This window comes from Dama dama, chromosome 15 (assembly GCF_033118175.1).
Source record: "Dama dama isolate Ldn47 chromosome 15, ASM3311817v1, whole genome shotgun sequence".
NCBI lineage: Eukaryota > Metazoa > Chordata > Mammalia > Artiodactyla > Cervidae > Dama > Dama dama.
The window spans coordinates 14,599,484-14,619,209 of record NC_083695.1 but is presented as its reverse complement, the minus strand read 5'-3'; the positions used below and the strand labels follow the sequence as shown (position 1 = coordinate 14,619,209).

The 19,726-nt window shown below is 41.5% G+C and overlaps 1 protein-coding gene across 1 annotated transcript in view; it reads right to left on the bottom strand.

Annotated features, from left to right (window-relative positions):
- Positions 1-19,726, bottom strand: part of FMN2 (formin 2) — a 346,102-nt gene that overhangs the window by 106,903 nt on the left and 219,473 nt on the right. The window contains exon 8 of the mRNA XM_061161517.1: positions 19,213-19,274. Coding sequence (XP_061017500.1) covers positions 19,213-19,274 — 62 coding nt within the window. The remainder of the gene's footprint in view (positions 1-19,212; positions 19,275-19,726) is intronic.

Below are 19,726 nucleotides of genomic sequence, written 5' to 3'. Positions count from 1 at the left end.
TCCAAATTTGCTGGCATATTGAGTACAACACTTTAATAGCATCATCTTTTAGGATTTGAAATAGCTCAACTGGAATTCCATCACCTTCACTAGCTTTGTTTATAGTGACGCTTCCTAAGGCCCATTTGACTTTGCACTCCAGGATGTCTGGCTCTAGGTGAGTGATCACACCATCATGGTTATCTGGGTCATGAAGATCTTTTCTTGTATAGTTCATCTGTGTATTCTTTCCACCTCTTCTTAATATCTTCTGCTTCTGTTATGTCCATACCATATCTGGCCTTTATTGTACTCATCTTTGCATGAAATGTGCCCCTGGTATCTCTAATTTTCTTGAAGAGATCTCTAGTCTTTCCCATTCTGTTGTTTTCATCTATTTCTTTGCATTCACTGAGGAAGGCTTTCTTATCTCTCCTTGTATTCTTTGAAACTCTGCATTCAGATGGGTATGTCTTCGCTTTTCTCCTCTGCCTTTAGCTTCGTTTCTTTTTCAGCTATTTGCAAGGCCTTCTCAGACAACCATTTTGCCTTTTTGCATTTCTTTTTCTTGGGGGTGGTCTTGATCACTGCCTCCTGTACAATATGATGAACCTACGTCCATAGTTCTTCAGGCACTCTGTCTATCAGATCTACTCCCTTGAATCTAGTTGTCACTCCCACTGTATAATCATAAGGGATTTGATTTAGGTCATACCTGAATAGTCTCCAACTCTGTGACCCCATGGATGGTAGTCCGCCAGGATCCTTGGTCCATGGGATTCTCCAGGCAAGAATACTGCAGTGGGTTGCCATACCCAGGAATCGAACCCAGGTCTCCTGAACTGTATGCAGATTCAGTGGTTTTTCCCTACTTTCTTCAATATAAGTCTGAATTTTGCAATAAGGAGTTCATGATCTGAGCCACAGTCACCTCCTGGTCTTGTTTTTGCTGACTGCATAGAGCTTCTCCATCTCTGACTGCAAATAATATAATCAATCTGATTCACTATTGAGCATCTGGTGATGTCCATGTATACAGTCATCCCTTGTGTTGTTGGAAGAGGGTGTTTGCTATGACCAGTGCGTTCTCTTGGCAAAACTGTTAGCCTTTGCCCTGCTTCATTTTGTACTCCAAGGCCTATGACCATTCTGTTTTCCATCTCTTTAATTTTGTCATTTTGAAAGCGTCATATAAATGGAATCATACAGTATGTATCCCACAGCCTTTTGATACTGGCTTATTTTCACTCAGTATAATTCTGTTGCGATACAGCCAAGTGTTGAATGTATTGAAAGCTCATTTCTTTCCATTGCTGAATAGTATTCCATGGTGTGAATGCCCCATGTCCAAGGGCAAAGGAGAAGCCCCAACAAGATGATAGGAGGGGCGAAATCATGCTTAGAATCAAACTCCATACCCACCAGAGATGCTCAGATGGCTCAAACAAGCCTTGTGCACACCAGGACCCAGACACCCCACAGAGACTGAGCCAGGCCTGCCTTTGAGTGCCTGAGTATCTCCTGCAGAGGCATGGGTCAGCAGTGGCCTGCCGTGGGGACAGAGGCTCTGGCTGCAGCAGACCTGGGTCATGCAGTGTGTGGCATAAGCCCTCTTGGAGGAGGTCACCATTTGCCCCACCATATAGCTGCTGAGCAGATGCCCCCCAAACTGCAGAACAATTAAACCAAAGAAATTCTCACACTGTTAAGAAAGGTCTAGGACCCACAACAGATTTCCCAACCTGGGGATCGGCAAAGGGACTGACAACCTCCAAGGAATTCTCTTTGGAGGCCAGGGAGATTTGATTACAGAACTTCCACAGGATTGGGGAAACAGATTTGGAATACATGTTTGTTTGTACAAACAAAGTACAAGGCTTTGTGCACACCAGGAGCCACGAGATAGGAGCAGTGTCCCCACAAGAGACTGAGCCAGACTTTCCTGTGAGTGTCCAGGAGTCTCTGGCAGAGGCACGGGTAGACAGGGGCCTGCTGCGGGGTCCAGGCACTGAATACAACAGTGCGTGCACAAGTCCTTTTGAAGGTCACCATCACCATAATTACCCCACCACAGTTTGCCTCAGGCCAAACAACAGGGAGAGAACACAGCCTTGCCCATCAACAGAGAGTTGGATTAAAGATTTACTGTGCATGGCTCTGCCCATCAGAATAAGACCTAGTTTCCCCCACAGTCAGTCTCTCCCATCAGGAAGCTTCCACAAGCCTCTTATCCTTATCCACCAGAGGGCAGACAGAACGAAAACCACAATCACAGAGAACTAACCAAACTGATCACATGGACCACAGCCTTGTCCAACTCAATGAAACTATGAGCCATGCCATGTAGGGCCACCCAAGACGGGTGGGTTATGGTGGAGAGTTCTGACAAAACATAGTCCACTGGAGAAGGGAATGGCAAACCACTTCAGTATTCTTGCCTTAAGAACCCCATGAACAGTATGAGAAAACTTACATCAGCACAAAAAATATGTGTATACCTATGGCTGATTCATGTTGAGGTTTGACAAAAAACAGCAAAATTCTGTAAAGCAATTATTCTTCATTAAAAAAAAAACAAAACGACTTAATGTATGTAAATAGTCACAGGCCAAACTGTGGTAGGGGTAATTGTGGTAATAGCGACCTCCTTCAAAAGGACTTCTGCACGCACTGCTGAATTCAGGGCCTCTGACCCCACAGCAGGCCACTGTCGACACATGCCTCCACCAAAGACTCCTGGACAATCACAGGCAAGTCTGGCTCAGTCTCTTGTGGGGACACGGCTCCCATTTCCTGGCTCCTGGTGCTCACAAGGCTTTGTTTGTGCCCTCTAAGAGTCTGTTGGAGGAAGTCTTGTGGAAGTTCCATAATCAAATTACAGAACTGGGCAGTAAACAGCCCAAACCTAAAAGCAACCCAAATGTCTCTCAGTGAATAAAACAAATGTTAGAGCATTCACACCATGGAATATTATTCGGCAGTGGAAAGAAATGAGCTTTAGATACACTCAACACTTGACTGGATCACAACAGAATTAATACTTAGTGAAAATAAGCCAGTATCAAAAGGCTATGGGTTACATACTATATGATTCCATTTATATAGAACTTTCAAAATGACAAAATTAAAGAGATGGAAAACAGAATAGTAACTGTCAGGGATAAGTCATGGGGAAAGGGATCTTTGCAGAGGTGGAACAACTGTGTATCTTTTTTTTTCGGTTGGCTTCATGACTTGCAGGATCTGTCCCTATCATGGATTGAACCTGGGACCCGGAAGTGAAAGCTCTGAGTTCTAATCACTGGACCACCAGGGGGTTTCCAACAATTCTGTCTCTTGATTGTAGTGATGGTTACACAAATCAGCACATGTGATAAAACGGTATAGAACTACAAACACAAACATGCGTGCACATACACTCATTCACATACACACACAAGTGCACATGAAACCAGCAAAACTGAAAAAAGGTCTATGAAAAATACCAATGTCAGTTTTCAGGTTTTAACATTGTACTATAGTTCTGTAAGATGTTATCATTGGGGAAAACTGGGGGAAGACTACACAAGACCTTTGTGTACTATGTATGCTGTTTCTTGTGAATCTGTAATTATTTCAAAATAAAAACTGAAAAGAAAAAAAAATCAACAGGTCATCTGTTCCTTAACTTCCCTAAACATGTACCTCCTTTGAACATCCAACATTGGCATATGGCCATCTGCTCCAGACACCCAGGAAAGAAGCTGACTTCAGTCTCTCCCTGCCCGCATCCAGTTAGGTACCACTTCCTAGCTCAGTCAGACCTGATAAAAATCTCAGGAGCAGATTTCCCCCTCTCTTATCACCGCCACTCCAGAGCCATCTGACCACATCCATCCCTGTCAGTCTCAGCCTCACCCAAATCCAATTTCAACTCTCCTGTGGGTCAACTTCACCAACACAGAATTCCTCACCCCAAATACTGTAATGTTTTCCACATCTGTGCGTTTCAGCAAAGTTTCTCCCACCTGCTGGGAAAGTCCTCATATCCTCTCTCAAGTTTATAAGAACTTTTACAAATGGTTTCAAATCTTGCCTCATGATGAAGATTATTCCAGGTCCCCCAAGACCAAGTAATTGTCACCTCTTCAGCAACTACCCTGTTCTTCCCACAGAATTCTATCCTAGCACTTGTCACTTTAACCTGTAATCATTTAGTTGTGTGCTTGAAATCCACCTCCTAATTTTGCAATCATCCATCTGGTGGTTAGTTTCTCTCATCTTATTTGAATAAAAAATAAGTCGACCATCGACTTCCTGATGGTCGAGGGGTTAAGAATTCACCTGCCAATGCAGGAGACACAGGTTGGATCCCTGGTCTGGGAAGACTGCATATGCCATGGGGCAACTAAATGCATGAGCCACAACTACTGAAGCTCATGCACCCTGGAGCCTGTACTCCACAAGAGAAGCTACTGCAATGGAGCCCGAGCACTGAAACTAGAGAGTAGTCCCTGCCTGCTGCAATTAGAAGAAGCCCACGCAAAGCAATGAAGACTCAGCACAGCCAACATTAAATAAATAATAAAAAAAAAATTAAAACTATGCATGTTAAATACATTATGAATGGAACAGCATTTTCCGTGTTGGACTGAGGACTTCTCAGCAATTTCAAGGAAAAATCCTTCTGTATTATTAAATGACTACTTAAATAGACCTTTTATGCATCATACATTCCAGAGTTTATGGGTGGTCTCTATACTACTTGTTGGCCTGTATTTCCTCTAATCTTGAAAACTAGCTTTTCAAGAGGTATATTCTTCATAGTCCACAGACTAAGATATCACAGTCCCACAAATCTTTCCTCCCCAGGTAAAATGAACAACTGGAATGTTGTTAAATGCCAAGGGCTGAGGGGAATTTGCAAAATGGTAGTCATGTACACACAGCATTGGTGAACACAGACACACAGCAATGGAGACACAGACAATAGCTATGGCGGACATATGCACACAGCAATAGCGGACAGACCCATAGTGATGGTGGACACTGACACACAGCAATCTCAAACTGAATGGCTATTCAGGGCCCCTGAAAATATTACAATCATACATTGGCAAATCATTGTATATTGGTGAGTAAACAAAAAGTTCAGAACCAAATACACATCTAGAATCACTCAATTTTCTAAATAAGTTATCGACTGGAAAAAAAAAAAAAAGCACAACCTAAAAGTTGAGAATTATGTTTTATTCGGGGACCTTACTGAGAACTATAGCCTGGGAGACAGCGTCTCAGAGAGCTCTGAGGGAGAGAGCTCAAAGAGGTAAGGGAGGAGCCAGGATGTATAGAAGTTTATGCTGAAAAAACAAAACAAAAATCATGTAGTCAAAGATCAAGATTATTGCTAATCACAAATAAGCCGACATCTCAAGTTAATGATTATAGTTGCCTTTCTGCGTATGGGCAGATGCAAGAGTCTGAGCTCACTGAAGTCATTCCTTTAATGTGCATGTTAAAGGGGGTCCTGTCTGGGGCCCGCATCCTGCTTCTCTCCACCCCAATCCCTTCAAGGCACACCTCTAGGGGCAGGTGCAGTGGCCAAGGGCTTAATGACAAGCGACGTTCTTTGTTTACTAAAATGGCAGGCAACATTTTTTGTCCAACATTCAGTGAAAGAAAATATAAGAATTTTATATCCCTATAAAGATATTTGACTATTCCTTTCATTGATTAACTGCCCAGCTAAACATTAGTTGTTGCAATCATGGGTGACAAAGAGGGGAGGGGAGGATGATGCATCCCTCAAGAAGAACGTTAAAACCATCAACTGCTATTCCTGTTCATGAATAATTACCTGTCAGGACTCTGCTTTGGTAGTAGCTAAAGCCCTTAGCAGGTACCTGCAACTATCAATACTTGATACCACTGAAATACCTCTGCCTTACTCCCAGGAAAAACCAGATGGTCTTCTACATAAACTATTACTTTCCTGTATCATCAGCAGAATGGTGGTGGTGCTGGTGTGGCCAAGTCATGTCTGACTCTTGCAACCCCATGGATTGTAGCCCACCAGGTTCCTCTGTCCATGGAATTTCTCAGGCAAGAATACTGGAGTGGGATGCCATTTCCTTCTCCAGGGGATATTCCTGATCCAAGATTTAACCCGAACCAGTCTCCTGGATTGCAGGTAGATTCTTTACAAACTGAGCCACCAGGAAAGCTTTAAAGGGATTTAAAGAAGGTATAGTGAACATTCGTGACACAAGGTTGGAGGCACTCATCCTAGCTGCTAGCACCCTTCCTCTAATGTCTGCCTGCCACCATAGACAATCACTGGGAAAGATTCAGTACATGCTTGTCAGGAGAGACTGTCTGCCCAGGAGAGCTGGAGATAGTTATTAAATAGGGGAAGGACAGAAAGTACTTCCTGTACTCCACCATTTGTTAATGTTCCCAAAGAGAGAAACTAGAGGTAGATCACACAACAGAATTTGTATAAAAACAGTCACTGGCAGAAACAGACACGTATTCTAAACAACTCAGCACTACCCACGAGGATGTGCGATTTGTGTTCCTGCAAGGTGAGACTTCCAGAGGGACAGAAAGAAACTTCAAGGAAAGCAGAAGCAAACAAGAGCTCCCAGCATCAAATACAGTTTAGGTTTAAAACTAAAACATGAGGAAAAATAACAGTAGGGATCAAAGCCTGTGTGAAGCCAACATAAAAACCATTCCAAATTTTTAAAAATTTATCAAGGATTCATTCTCCATGGACTTTTAAACATTTACGATCATGCTGCTTATTTTATTAATTTTCTATTTTGAGAAAAGTAATTGTAATTTCCCCAAACCTTCCTTTTTTCTAACTGAAGTAGTTGATTTATAAGGTTGTATTAGTCTCAGGTGTAGAGCAAAGTGATTGAGTCACACACATGTGTATACACCTTTTCTTTTTCAGATTCTTTTCCCATATAGGCTATTACAGAATATTGAGAAGAGTTCCCTGTGCTATACAGTAGGTCCTTGAAAATGATCTATTTTATATATAGTAGTGAAAAGAAAGTGAAGTTGCTCAGTTGGGTCTGACTCTTTGCGACCCCATGGACTGTAGCCTACCAGGTTCCTCGGTCCATGGGATTTTCCCACATACAGTAGTGTGTACACATTAACCCCAAACTCCTAATTTGCCTCCCCCACTTTCCCCTTTGATAACCATAAGTTTGTTTTCTAGGTCGGTAAGTCTATTTCTGTTTTGTAAATAAGTTCATTTGTGTCATTTTTTAGATCCCACATATAAGTGAAGAATTTGAGGACAGCAATAGTAGCAGATCTTTTTTCCTCTCTCTTTGGAGAAACCTTGGGTATTTTGTTCCAGGTGAGTACATGTTAAAAGACAGCCCTGTGGTTTATGAACAGGTCTGTGGTTGAGGCAGAATTTCTCAGGAAAGTGTGAACACTGGAAAGGCACAACACAGCAACCCTCCCTCCATTCTGGCCTTTCAAGCAATGTCTGTGCTCCCAGCTCTAGACAGATGCCACACATCCCCTCCACAAACCGGCTACCTTCACCATCTACTCCTCGTTTTAAGGGGATGGGGCTTAGAGTGCACTATGATATATTTTGTGTTAAGTCATTATCTCATTGAATGTTACCTCATTGGAATACTTTCATGATTATTAAAAATTAATGCATATTTTACAACCGCCCCCCCCCCAAAGTATATCCTCTTTGCTGGGGATAGAGGGCAGCAACAGGTATCCAGCATATTTCCTAGAAGCACTCTATAGACAAAGCATAAATTGGAAAAGAAAACATGTAAGCATAAATTATTTTTAAAAGCATCAATATTGTTGTTCAGTTGCCAAGTTGTGTCCAACTCTTTGTGAGACCATGGACTGCATCACGTCAGGCTTCCCTTTCCTTTGCTATCTCTCAGAGTTTGTTCAAATTCACATCCATTGAGTTGGTGATGCCATCTGACTATCTCATCCTCTGCCACTCCCTTCTCCTCCTCAATTTCTTCCAGCATCAGGGTCTTTTCCAGTGAGTCGAGTGTTCACATCCAGTGGTCAAAGGATTGGAGCTTCAGCTTCAGCAACAGTCCTTCCAATGAATATTTAGGGTTGACTTCCTTTAGGATTGGCTTGTTTGATCTCCTTGCTCTCCAAGGAACTCTCAAGAGTCTTTTCTAGCACCACAATTCAAAAGCATAAATTCTTCAGTGCTCAGCCTTCTTTATGGTCCAACTCTCACATCTGTACGTGACTACTGGAAAAACCACAGCTTTGACTAGACGGACCATTGTCAGCAAGTCATGTCTCTGCTTTTTAATATGCTGTCTAGGTTTGTCATAGTACATACTTACTATTTCCATATATATTATTTTAAACATTTAATTAAATATCCAATACTATATTTTAACATGCACAATATACACAGCTTTCCAGAAATGGAATTACCAGTCACATCTAAGGAAAACCTTACTTCAACTTTACCAAGTGTTCACCATTTCGGAAAATCCTATTAGTGGTGATAAAGGTAATTTTAGCTGCTGTATTCAAAGGGGTTATAAATAAAAGGACAAATATTGATTGCCTTCATCATACTTTCTGGTTCAATAATTTACATGCATTGATGAAATTAAATGCACCAGGTTACTGAGTTGTTTCTGCTTTAGAGTGTAGACATCAGAGCTTTCAAGTTATAAGTGTAGCTAGGCTTTTGTCTATTAATTTCTTCTCACAATGGTAAAGGAAATGTGGACAAAGAACGTTGATGCCATTTCAGTAAACAGACGATGCTGCTGCCTCCAGCCACTACAGCCGCCTCCTTTGTGAGCCCTGAGAGGATACAGGAGGGAGTCAAACAGGACACTGGCCCTAAGTAGTTAAGGTGCATATCAAAGGCATGTTTCAGTGAACCCAGACTCTTGCATCTTCCTATACACAGAAAGGCACTGAGGGCATTAACTTGAGATGTCTGTTTTTGTGATTAGCAGTCACCTCTTGATGTTCATGTTTTTTCCTTTTATATACCCTGACCTCTTTGGGACAGTCACTCAGAGCTCTCTGAGAGGCTGTATTCCAGGCTTACGCCCTCAGAATGTCTGCCAAGTAAAACATAGTTCTCAACTTTTAGTCTGTATGTATTTTTCAGTCGACAATAACATATTTGTTAGGAAAAAGAGGCACTGAATGGATAGGATTGAGAATTAGCAGTCTGGTCTAAGGATTATCCATCTGGGATGACTCATCCTTCTGCAGGAAGTTCACTCAATAAAGAGACTCCAAAAGGAAAGGAAAGTGGTAACACTGGAGCTTCCAAAGCAAATGTTGCAACATGGAGTGATGCAGTCAACATCCAGGGATTAATTCCTGAGGGTGCCTGGTCATTTGAAGTGAGAGAGGGCGGGAGGGGAAGAGGAGAAGGTCCGGAGCAGAAGGACGCTCCATAGAGCCATGAGTACAGTCTCTCTTCAGGCCCCTTGGGGACGCACAAGGAAGTCAGTGATTGTGACGCGCTGGAGAAACACAGGAGGTCAATCCAGGCAGCTCTCAGCTGTGCTTTATGCGGGGGACGTAGTGCCAGAGACCTGACTTCCTGTCACGATTATGAGAAAGTGAGAGTCTTTATTTCATGATAAAGGTAATAAATAAAAGTAAAAGTAAAAAAGTAAAAAAAAAATAAAAGTAAAAACTGATCCTCAGATTAACTTTGTGGAACATCTGATCACAGGTCATCTTTCTCCTTAAAATATATGTCATCACTTAAAGTAATGATCAAAAGCTTGATGTTTTTAAAAACATTCTATTTAAGAGAACGTGTCAAAGCTAGTGTTATGTTTACTATAAGTAAGTGTATTTATTTGGTAAATATTTCTTTAGGATGCTTAGTGGGTTCCCAGTGGGAATATGCTACTAAAGAAAAGCAGCAGACGTAGAACTTACATGATGCTGGAGGAGATGACAGGAAATGTTGGGGCTGTGTGTGGAGCATCCAGGCTAAGTGCTCTAAGGGTGAGGTTGCTCTGAGTTTACAATAGGAGGGTCTTTGACCTGGAAGAATGACTGAGGAAGAAGGGGATGAGAAATGCTTCCGAGGAGGAGATGGTGAGCAGAAGATTTCATCTGAGAGAAGCCTGTCAATGGAGTTCCAGAGGTGGACAAGGAGGTTTGGAGAAGCAGACACCAAGTGGCTGGAGGACAGACAGCTGGGAAGGCTGTCCTCCAACGTGCCTACCCTTGGATTTCACCAATCAAATTAGAATCTCAAGTTAAAATGAGGTAAGAAAGTATGTGAACATTCCCACGTCATTCATTTCCAGTGAAGCCGAGTTGTCATTCTAACTTTCATTTTCCAGGAATTCCCTGGAAGCCATTCATCTAAAATGAGCACAGTTATCAAAACCTCAGTCGCTACCTTCATTACATGGCAGCCGATGTCATGTCTCAGACAGAGTAGAAAGAAACATAATGTCTGGATTTTACTAAGTCCACAGTATCGATACGTTAAGTGATCCGAGATCAACAAGCTTTCTTTTTTAATTCTGACATTCACCTAAAGCACATTCATACTGGAAAATGAGGAACATGGATTCCAGGAACCAACCCAAAAAGCAATGAAATGCAAGAGTACAGTTTTCAAACAGCTCTGTGGGGAACTTTATTTTCTTGGGCTCCAATATCACTGCAGGTGTGACTGCAGTCTTGAAATTAAGAGACGTTTGCTCCCTGGAAGGAAGGCTATGATGGGCCTAGATGGCGTATTAGGAAGCAGAGACTACTTTGTCAACAAAGGTCTGTCTAGTCAAAGCTAAGGCTTTGTATGGATGAGACAGTTGGACCATAAAGAAGGCTGAGGGCTGAAGAATTCATGCTTTTGAACTGTGGTGTTAGAGAAAACTCTTGAGAGCCCCCCTGAACTGCAAGGAGATCAAACCAGTCAATCCTAAAGGAAATCAATCCTGAATATTCATTGGAAGGACTGATGCTAAAGTTCCAATATTTTGGCCACTTGATGCGAAGAGCAGACTCATTAGATAAGACCCTGATGCTGGGAAAGATTGAAGGCAGGAGTAGAAGGGGATGATAGAGGATGAGATGGTTGGATGGCATCACCAACTCAATGGACATGAGTTTGAGCAAGCTCTGGGAGATGGTGAAGGATAGGGAAGCCTGGCATGCTGCAGTTCATAGGGTCACAAAGAGTTGGATAGGACTGAGAGATTTAATAGCAACTGTGGAGAACATCAGTAATCCTATTACACTTATTTGAAGAAACTAATGATTAAATGTTTCATAAAACACGAATCCAGTAAAGACCTCAGGGAAGTGATGGGAACAGACAGTCAATCTGGTTCATTTTTACTAAGGTACCACAGTGCACACCTTTGAGGATGCTCTGTCCTCTGCTGTGTGCTGGATCCTTTTCCATACTGAGGTTTACAATCTGTCAACCAGGACACTAAGTAAAGATCACTCCAACTATGAAGCCTGCCTGTGAAATCCAATCTTGAAAAGTGTAAATTTAAACCTCTAATTCTTTCTACCTTGCCTGCTTTTTCCCCTCCTGCTAATTGTATTAGTTGTTTAACTACAAAGGGATGTGGATTTTTTTCCTTTTCTTATTAATATCTTTTCTTGGACTAAATTTCTAATAGGACTTACTTCCAAGGTTTGCTTTGGCCTTCCTATTTAAGATTATTTCTGTTTCTTGAATATGAAATAAAGAAGACTGAACCATTCTCTGAAAAAAAAATTATACAAGGACATTTTTACAGCCATATATCTGACTTTATGTTAAATACTTGATTTGCTAAAAAAATAAAAGAAAGAAAAAAAAAAAAGAGAGAGAGAGAAAGAAAGAGGATTCTACCTCAACTTTTCTTCCATCCCCCCAACCTCTGTCCACTGCTTCTCACTGGGTCATATGAAGAGTATGTACTAAGAATTAGAATCAATAGATACATTGAAGCATCCATAAATACTGCATAGTTTCTGAAGAGATTTTACTCTCAGAACTCAATGGCAGTCAATAACCCAAAGTTAACTGTAAAGACTTTTGCTTTAAAAAAAATCAATAGGATATACTATATTTAGAATCTCTGGATTTGCTAGGATTTAATTCCTCAGGAAACAGGTATTGGGCCCTCAAGGCTGTGGTTTTTGAAATTATGTTGTGTTTAGATCTGGAGACTGCCCAAAACTCACCGACAACTAGAAGAGAAAGCTCCCTGCCAAACATATGCCATCAGGGGAAAACAAAGTCTCAACAAGGCTGCATAACAAGAGCATCCATCTGTTCCACAGAGGTCACACAGCTGCTGCAAAACATGCCAATGATCTGGAAGCATCTGGCAAAATGCAAACATGGATTTACAGTGAAGGATTCAGGCTGGCTATGGGTACTGCTCTCAAGGACAAGGAGTGGAAGGGCAAGTAAGTGTTCCTTGTACCCCTGAAACAAATACAACAATGTATGCCAATTATATTTCAATAAAAAATGAAAAGGAAAAAATAAATCACTAATTAAAAGATAATTTATCATATATTTACTAGGAAAAACTGAGTTTAAACATTAGTCTATTTTCTACTAGATAAAACTTAAATAGCACTTCAAAATACCATTATCGCCTAAGGGGGAGAACAAGATGGTGGAGGAGGAGGTGGACGTGGAATATATCTCTCTCCGTGGATACATCAGGAATACACCTTCAGACACAGAAGTGTATGCAGAACACCTGCTGAGAGTGGACAGGAATACATGACCAGTGGTAAAGAATATATAGAACCATGCAAAACTCAGGATCAAGCCCTGAGCCTCTGCAGTGGGAGCACTGAATCTAAGACCCTAGACTACCAGAGAACTAACCCTAGGGAGTATCAAATAGTGAGAACTTCCACAAAGGAAACTACTTGAATACAAAACCCAGCAACACCCAACCACCAATAGAACCCTGTGCAGAATGTCTCATCCAAACAACAAACAAAACAAAAATACAAACCCAATCATCAGCAGACAGGATTACCACCTCACTCAGCCTTGCCCATCAGAGGAAAAAAATAACTCAGCACAAATCTCACCCCACACGAAGCTTACACAAACCACTGGATCAACCTTAGGAGGGCAGAAACCAAAGGATATAAATCAAAAAGAGGCAAGTGCCCAAGGAAAGAAAGACAGAAAGGATGCCATAAGGGATGTTATTGGAACAACCATCAAAACAACGGGATCTGAGGATTAGATGACAGCAATATATCAGTGTCAATTTCATGATATTGCTGGTTGTATTATGATTAAGTGTCTGCTACATTGTAGGAAATGCACACTAAAGTATTCAGGGACAATCAGGCATAATGTTGACAATTTATTTGCAACTGATACAGAAAAAGAATAGTCCTTCATAGTGTACCTGCAACTTCAGTGTATCTCTGAAACTGTTTTAAAAAATAAAATACAAACTTTAAAATGAAGATTATAAATAAAGTGGTGTCTTTCTAAATTTGACAATTAAAAAAAAAAAACTATTTCCTATGAATTCACGTTGCCTATAAATACACAGATATTTATTCTCCTTTGTTCAGCAAAATCTTCAGACCCTCGAGGAAAGGTCCAATTTTAAGATCCATGGTGCACGACTTTTGCTATCTTTGATGCTATCAGTCTTAGATATAGTCACTGTCATTTGACAATCTTAGTTATTTTAAGTTCTATGCTCATGCTTATTTTTATTTAAAAGAAAAGCATAATAGTATTGAATAGTCCAGAAAACTCTCTTTATATCCATTTGACAGTGGCAAAAATTGATGTTTTTATGAATTTTTAGACACCCTATTTAGAAATGGGGAAATGGAAGCTGAAAGAGCATCAATAAATCACTGGGGGCAACCACGAGCTTCTGGTGCTGCAACCCGGGCCACATTCTCACTTTTCACCCTGAGTTCCTGCCACCACGCAGTGTGTCTTACCTCCTCCCAGAGGGCCCTGTCCAGTGCTCTTCAAGAGTCAGGAAATTCTGTGCTTCAGAGCATGGTGGTGGGGACCAGGGTCACACCCAGTAATGAGCTGACGACCTCTCTGGGTCAGTTTCCTCTTTTCTAAAAATAGTGCTTCTTCCTTCTAAGTTGGATGTAAGCCACTTGGAAGATTAAATGAAGTAACACATGTGAGATGCTTAGAGTGGTGTCTGGTGCATAATACACATTAAATTACTACTATTCTAAAACTCAGATACCCTGGTTTTTCAATGATCACAGCTCTCTTAGGAACTTAAACAACTGGAATGAAGATTTTAAACAAGTGTGTTTTTCACCACCAGGGAATATATAGCTCAATTTTCTCTTGAGTTAGGGGGAGTTTCTTGCTTTGCTAAAAGTACATTCACCACCTAACTGGGGAAGCCTTCATCCACAACTATTGTCTGACACCCAGAACCCCAGGCAGTGCTTCAGCCCATATCCCTAGAAAACTGAAGACCCTCACATGCCAACAGGTCCTGGAAGTCTGATCTTAATGACCCAGAATTCCAAAAATATGTAACAAATTTCCCTTTTTCATTTACCCTTTTCAAAGTTTCAGCCATTCTGCTCCTCACTACGTTTTGTGCAGATCAGGTTACAGTAAGCCATCCACACCCTCCCAGAAAGAGCCACTCACTATCATGCACGTGCAGTCTCATTATCAACAAAGTAAAGAGGGCACGAATCAATGTTCAGCATGGATCCTTACTCGTGATGAGTATCTATCACTGTGAAGAGGCAAAAAGGATCTGAAAACCATATAACAGAAAATCCAAGAGGTCATAAAACCAAGCCTACCAGCAGAGTTCACTCATGAATTTATATAAATATTCAAAATAGATGTCCTTTTCATCATAGGGGGCTGGAATGCAACCATAGGAAGTCAAAAGATACCTGGACTAACAGGCAACTTTGGCCTTGGAGTATGAAATGAAGCAGGGCAAAGGCCAACAGAGTTTTGCCAAGAGAATGCACTGGTCATAGCAAACACCGTCTTCCAACAACGTAAGAGACAACTCTACACATGGACATCACCAGATGGTCAATACCAAAATCAGACTGATTATATTCTTTGCAGCCAAATATGAAGAAGCTCTAAACAGTCAGCAAAAGCAAGACCTGGAGCTGACTGTGGCTCAGATCATGAACTGCTTATTGCAAAATTCAGACTTAAATTCAAGAAAGTAGGGAAAACTACTAGACCATTCAGGTATGACCTAAATCAAATCCCTTATGATTATACAGTAGAAGTGACAAATAGATTCAAGGGATTAGATCTGATAGACTACCTGAAGAACTCTGGACAGAGGTTCATGACATCATACAGGAGGCAGGGATCAAGACAATCCCCAAGAAAAAGAAATGCAAAAAGGCAAAATGGTTGTCCGAGGAGGACTTAAAAATAGCTGTGAAAAGAAGAGAAGCTAAAGGCAAAGGAGAAAAGGAAAGATATACCCATCTGAATGCAGAGTTCCAAAGAATAGCAAGGAGAGATAAGAAAGCCTTCCTCAGTGATCAATGCAAAGAAATAGAGGAAAACAACAGAATGGGGAAGACTAGAGATCTATTCAAGAAAATTAAAGATACCAAGGGAACATTTCATGCAAAGATGAGCACAAAAAAGGACAGAAATGGTATGGACCTAACAGAAGCAGAAGATATTAAGAAGAGGTGACACGAATACACAGATGAACTATACAAAAAAGATCTCAATGACCCAGATAACCATAATGGTGTGATCCCTCACCTAGAGCCAGACATCCTGGAATGAGAAGTCAAGTGGGCCTTAGGAAGCATCGCAATGAACAAAGCTAGTGAAGGTGATAGAATTCCAGTTGAGCTATTTAAAGTCCTAAAAGATGATGCTGTTAAAGTGCTGCACTCAATGTGCCAGCAAATATGGAGAACTCAGCAGTGGCCACAGGACTGGAAAAGGTCAGTTTTCATTCCAATCTCAAAGAAAGGCAATGCCAAAGAATGCTCAAACTACTGCACAATTGCACTGATCTCACACGTTAGTAAAGTAATGCTCAAAATTCTCCCAGCCAGGCTCCAACAGTACCTGAACCGAGAACTTCCACATGCTCAAGCTGGATTTAGAAAAAGCAGAGGAACTAGAGATCAAATTACCAATATCCACTGGATCATTGAAAAAGCAAGAGAGTTCCAGAAAAAGATCTACTTTATTGACTGTGCCAAAGCTTTTGACTATGTGGATCACAACAAACTGTGGAAAATTCTTTAAGAGATGGGAATATGAGACCACCCGACCTGCCTCCTGAGAAATCTGTACCCAGGTCAAGAAGCAACAGTTAGAACCAGATATGGAGCAACAAACTGGTTCCAAATAGGGAAAGGAGATTGTCAAGGACGTATATTGTCACCTTGCTTACTTAACTTATATGAAGAGTACATCAAGGAAAATGCCAGGCTGGATAAAGCACAAGCTGGAATCAAGATTGCCAGGAAAAATATCAATAACCTCACATATGCAGATGACACCCCCTAGATGGCAAAAAGAGAAGAGGAACTAAAGAGCCTCTTAATGAAAGTGAAAGGGGAGAGTGAAAAAGTTGACTTAAATCTCAACATTCTGGTCCCATCACTTCATGGGAAATAGATGAGGGAAAAAAAAAAAAAAAAGCGACAGACTTTATTTTTGGGGGGCTCCAAAATCACTGTGGATGGTGACTGCAGTCATGAAATTAAAAGACTCCTGCACCTTGGAAGAAAAGTTATGACCACATGGACAGCATATTAAAAAGCAGAGACATTATCTTGTCAACAAAGGTCCGTCTAGTCAAATCTATGATTTTTGCAGTAGTTATGCATGGATGTGAGAGTTGGATCATAAAGAAAGTTGAGTGCTGAAGAATTGATGCTTTTCAACTGTGGTGTTGGAGAAGACTCTTGAGAGTCCCTTGGATTTCAAGGAGATCAAACCAGTCAATTGTAAGGGAAATCAGTCCTGAATATTCATTGGAAGGACTGATGCTGAAGCTCCAATATTTTGGCCACCTGATGTGAAGAACTGACTCACTGGAAAAGACCCTGATGCTGGGAAAGATTGAAGGCAGGAGAAGGGGAGGACAGAGGATGAGATGGTTGGATGGCATCACCGTCTCAATGGACATGAGTTTGAGCCAGCTCTGGGAGTTGGTGATGGACAAGGAAGCCTAGCGTGCTGTAGTCCATGGGGTTGCAAAAAGTCAGGCATGACTGAGTGACTGAACTGAACTGACTGATCCATTTAATATTTTCTGAATATTTCCTGTGTGCCCAGTACCACCTGAATCTAGGTGCTCGGGATGTTGCTGTGGATAAAAGAAATGGTTCTGCCATCTTTGGCCTTGTATATTAATGGACATGACTCAGGAATTAGTATGAGTTCTGTTTGTATACAAGGCACATATTATCAGACAAGGCATCTCTTATTCATAAGGGGTACTTTAAGTTCCTCTACCGAGATAGTGATCAAAACAATCCAGAATATTCCCACTTAAACCAGTATCACTGTGAACCACTCCTATCACAAAATGATTGTTTTCCTGACACAATGAAAGTCTGAACCATCAGATTTAATGATGTCAACAATACAAAGAAAACCACAAATGTAACCAGTTCCAGTTGGTGCTGGCTCTCCTTTCATGGAGTACGATGGTAAGAGATTCTGGGTAGCTATCGGGTTTGTCCACAGTCAGAAATTTCTATTTTGTGAAGTTACTTTACTTTAAAGGCAAAAATCTCCCAAAGAAAATACTCTAAATCACTGCAAAATAAACTCTCCTTATAAATACAGTTGTCCCCAATGTTCTGTTTTGTTCTGTATATGTTTCTGCACATGGATATACCAGCTTAAAATAAAACATTCACACCTTCACATAATGTACAGACATACACACTATGTATCTGCAGAAAGACATGTACATCAGTACATGGAATATGTGCATGAGCTACAGTTACATAAAAACCAGTGAAGTCTGACATGGTTACAACCTGTTGAAGACATTGTTCTCTGTGGTGTTTCCTTGTTTCTTCCACCTGGTTCTTGGTTGAGAGCAGGTTGGCAGGAAGGATGAGGGAAGTGAAAGCTCTGTATACCTCTAAACAGTCCCATTTTTCCCAAGTTTTCCATCATGCAGTGACCACCAGGTAACGAAACACTCATGCCTTCCTCTCCAGTTCGTTAATGAGTCACACACCTGTGCCCACAATGGGCACCAGCTGCCACATTGCGTTCACCACAGCTGTGTATTTCACCCATGGACTGGGTGATGCTTCATGAGAAATACCTGCCCATGAAGGGCCTGGCCTCACAGGGACATCATGTGGACATGTGCTTTAAAAGTACTGAATCTGAGAACAGACATACAGGTGGAACACACTGTCCTCAAGGGAGTGGTTGAGGAAGAGGGTCAGAAAAGCCCAGGACCAGCCAAATCAGGCCCCATTTAATCACAGAGGCTTAAATACCAGGCAGACGGCAGGCAAGAACAGAAACCAAGGAAGAAAATATGGCCACACTGAGACTTTCCTAGATTCAATCAAACACGTTGAACAGAGAATCACTTTCTTACTACATGAATCAGTTATTTAATGCCAAGTGCCAGCAAAAGTCACTTCACACAGCACCCCCAGACTGCACTTCCCCAGAGCACATGCCCTTGTCGGTTTTCCTCATGGCGGCTTCCGGCCACCGTTCTAAGAGAAAGTGGTACCAGGAGAAAGATACCATGTCCTGACGCTCAGTGAAGGAAACTGTGGCAGACAGGGAAACAGAGACAGAATGAAATCACATCCCACCTCACCACAACACAGCACGTGTGACTTGGGCAGGTGGTGTGGACTCTCTCTGCCAAGTTTCCTCATCTGTAAAATAGAGCAATAATAGCAGCTACTGAGAGTTTTCACATCAAGAGTAAATGCACTAGCACGTCACACAATGTTCCTCTCAAATTACCCTCTGCCGAAGCATTGATTATATTTCAAAAGAAGGAATCTGAAAGACCGCATATACAACATGCTTTGAATCACCATTTTGAAAACTATGAGACCATGCATTCATTCAATATATTTCTAGAAAACATACATTTTAACAAACCCAGACTTCTGTAAATTCAGCGCTCCCGTATCAAACTTCCTCAGAGGACACGGAGGCAATGAGCCCAGACGTGGACATTGACAAGAACTGTGTGTGTCACATTCTCACACAGAAAACCTCCTGTTACTCACATTCTCATAGAGAGCTTGAAGGGTCTCCAGGTCAACCACAGAATTGTCCAAGTTCACCACAGCTGTGTGAAAAAGACAAAACAGAAAGTATAAATTGCCATAAACCAGCTGTGAAAAGCGTCTGACCACTTCAAACAATAGTGACTGTCCACAGAGCAGACTTCATGTCCTGCAGGCAGCAGGTGAAGCTCTGCCTTCACTGCAGCTGCTCCCCTCACCGACAAACACTGAGCTGAGCTGGGAATTTCAATGGGACAGGGGTCAAGTGTCACAGCTTTCACACACTCCACAAACACAAAGTCCCAAGAATAGGCCCCCACGGCCAGAGGGAAATCCACCGTCTGTCTCTTTCATGACTCACCTGAATAAATTTGAAAAATCTGCTTAATACCAGAAAAATAGACAACTCACTCATGTTACTGCCACATGCTGGTTTTATGCCAATAAATGCACATATCTGCCAACTTATCTAAAGACAAAGGTTATATCTAAAGGCAAAGGTTATATCTAATCA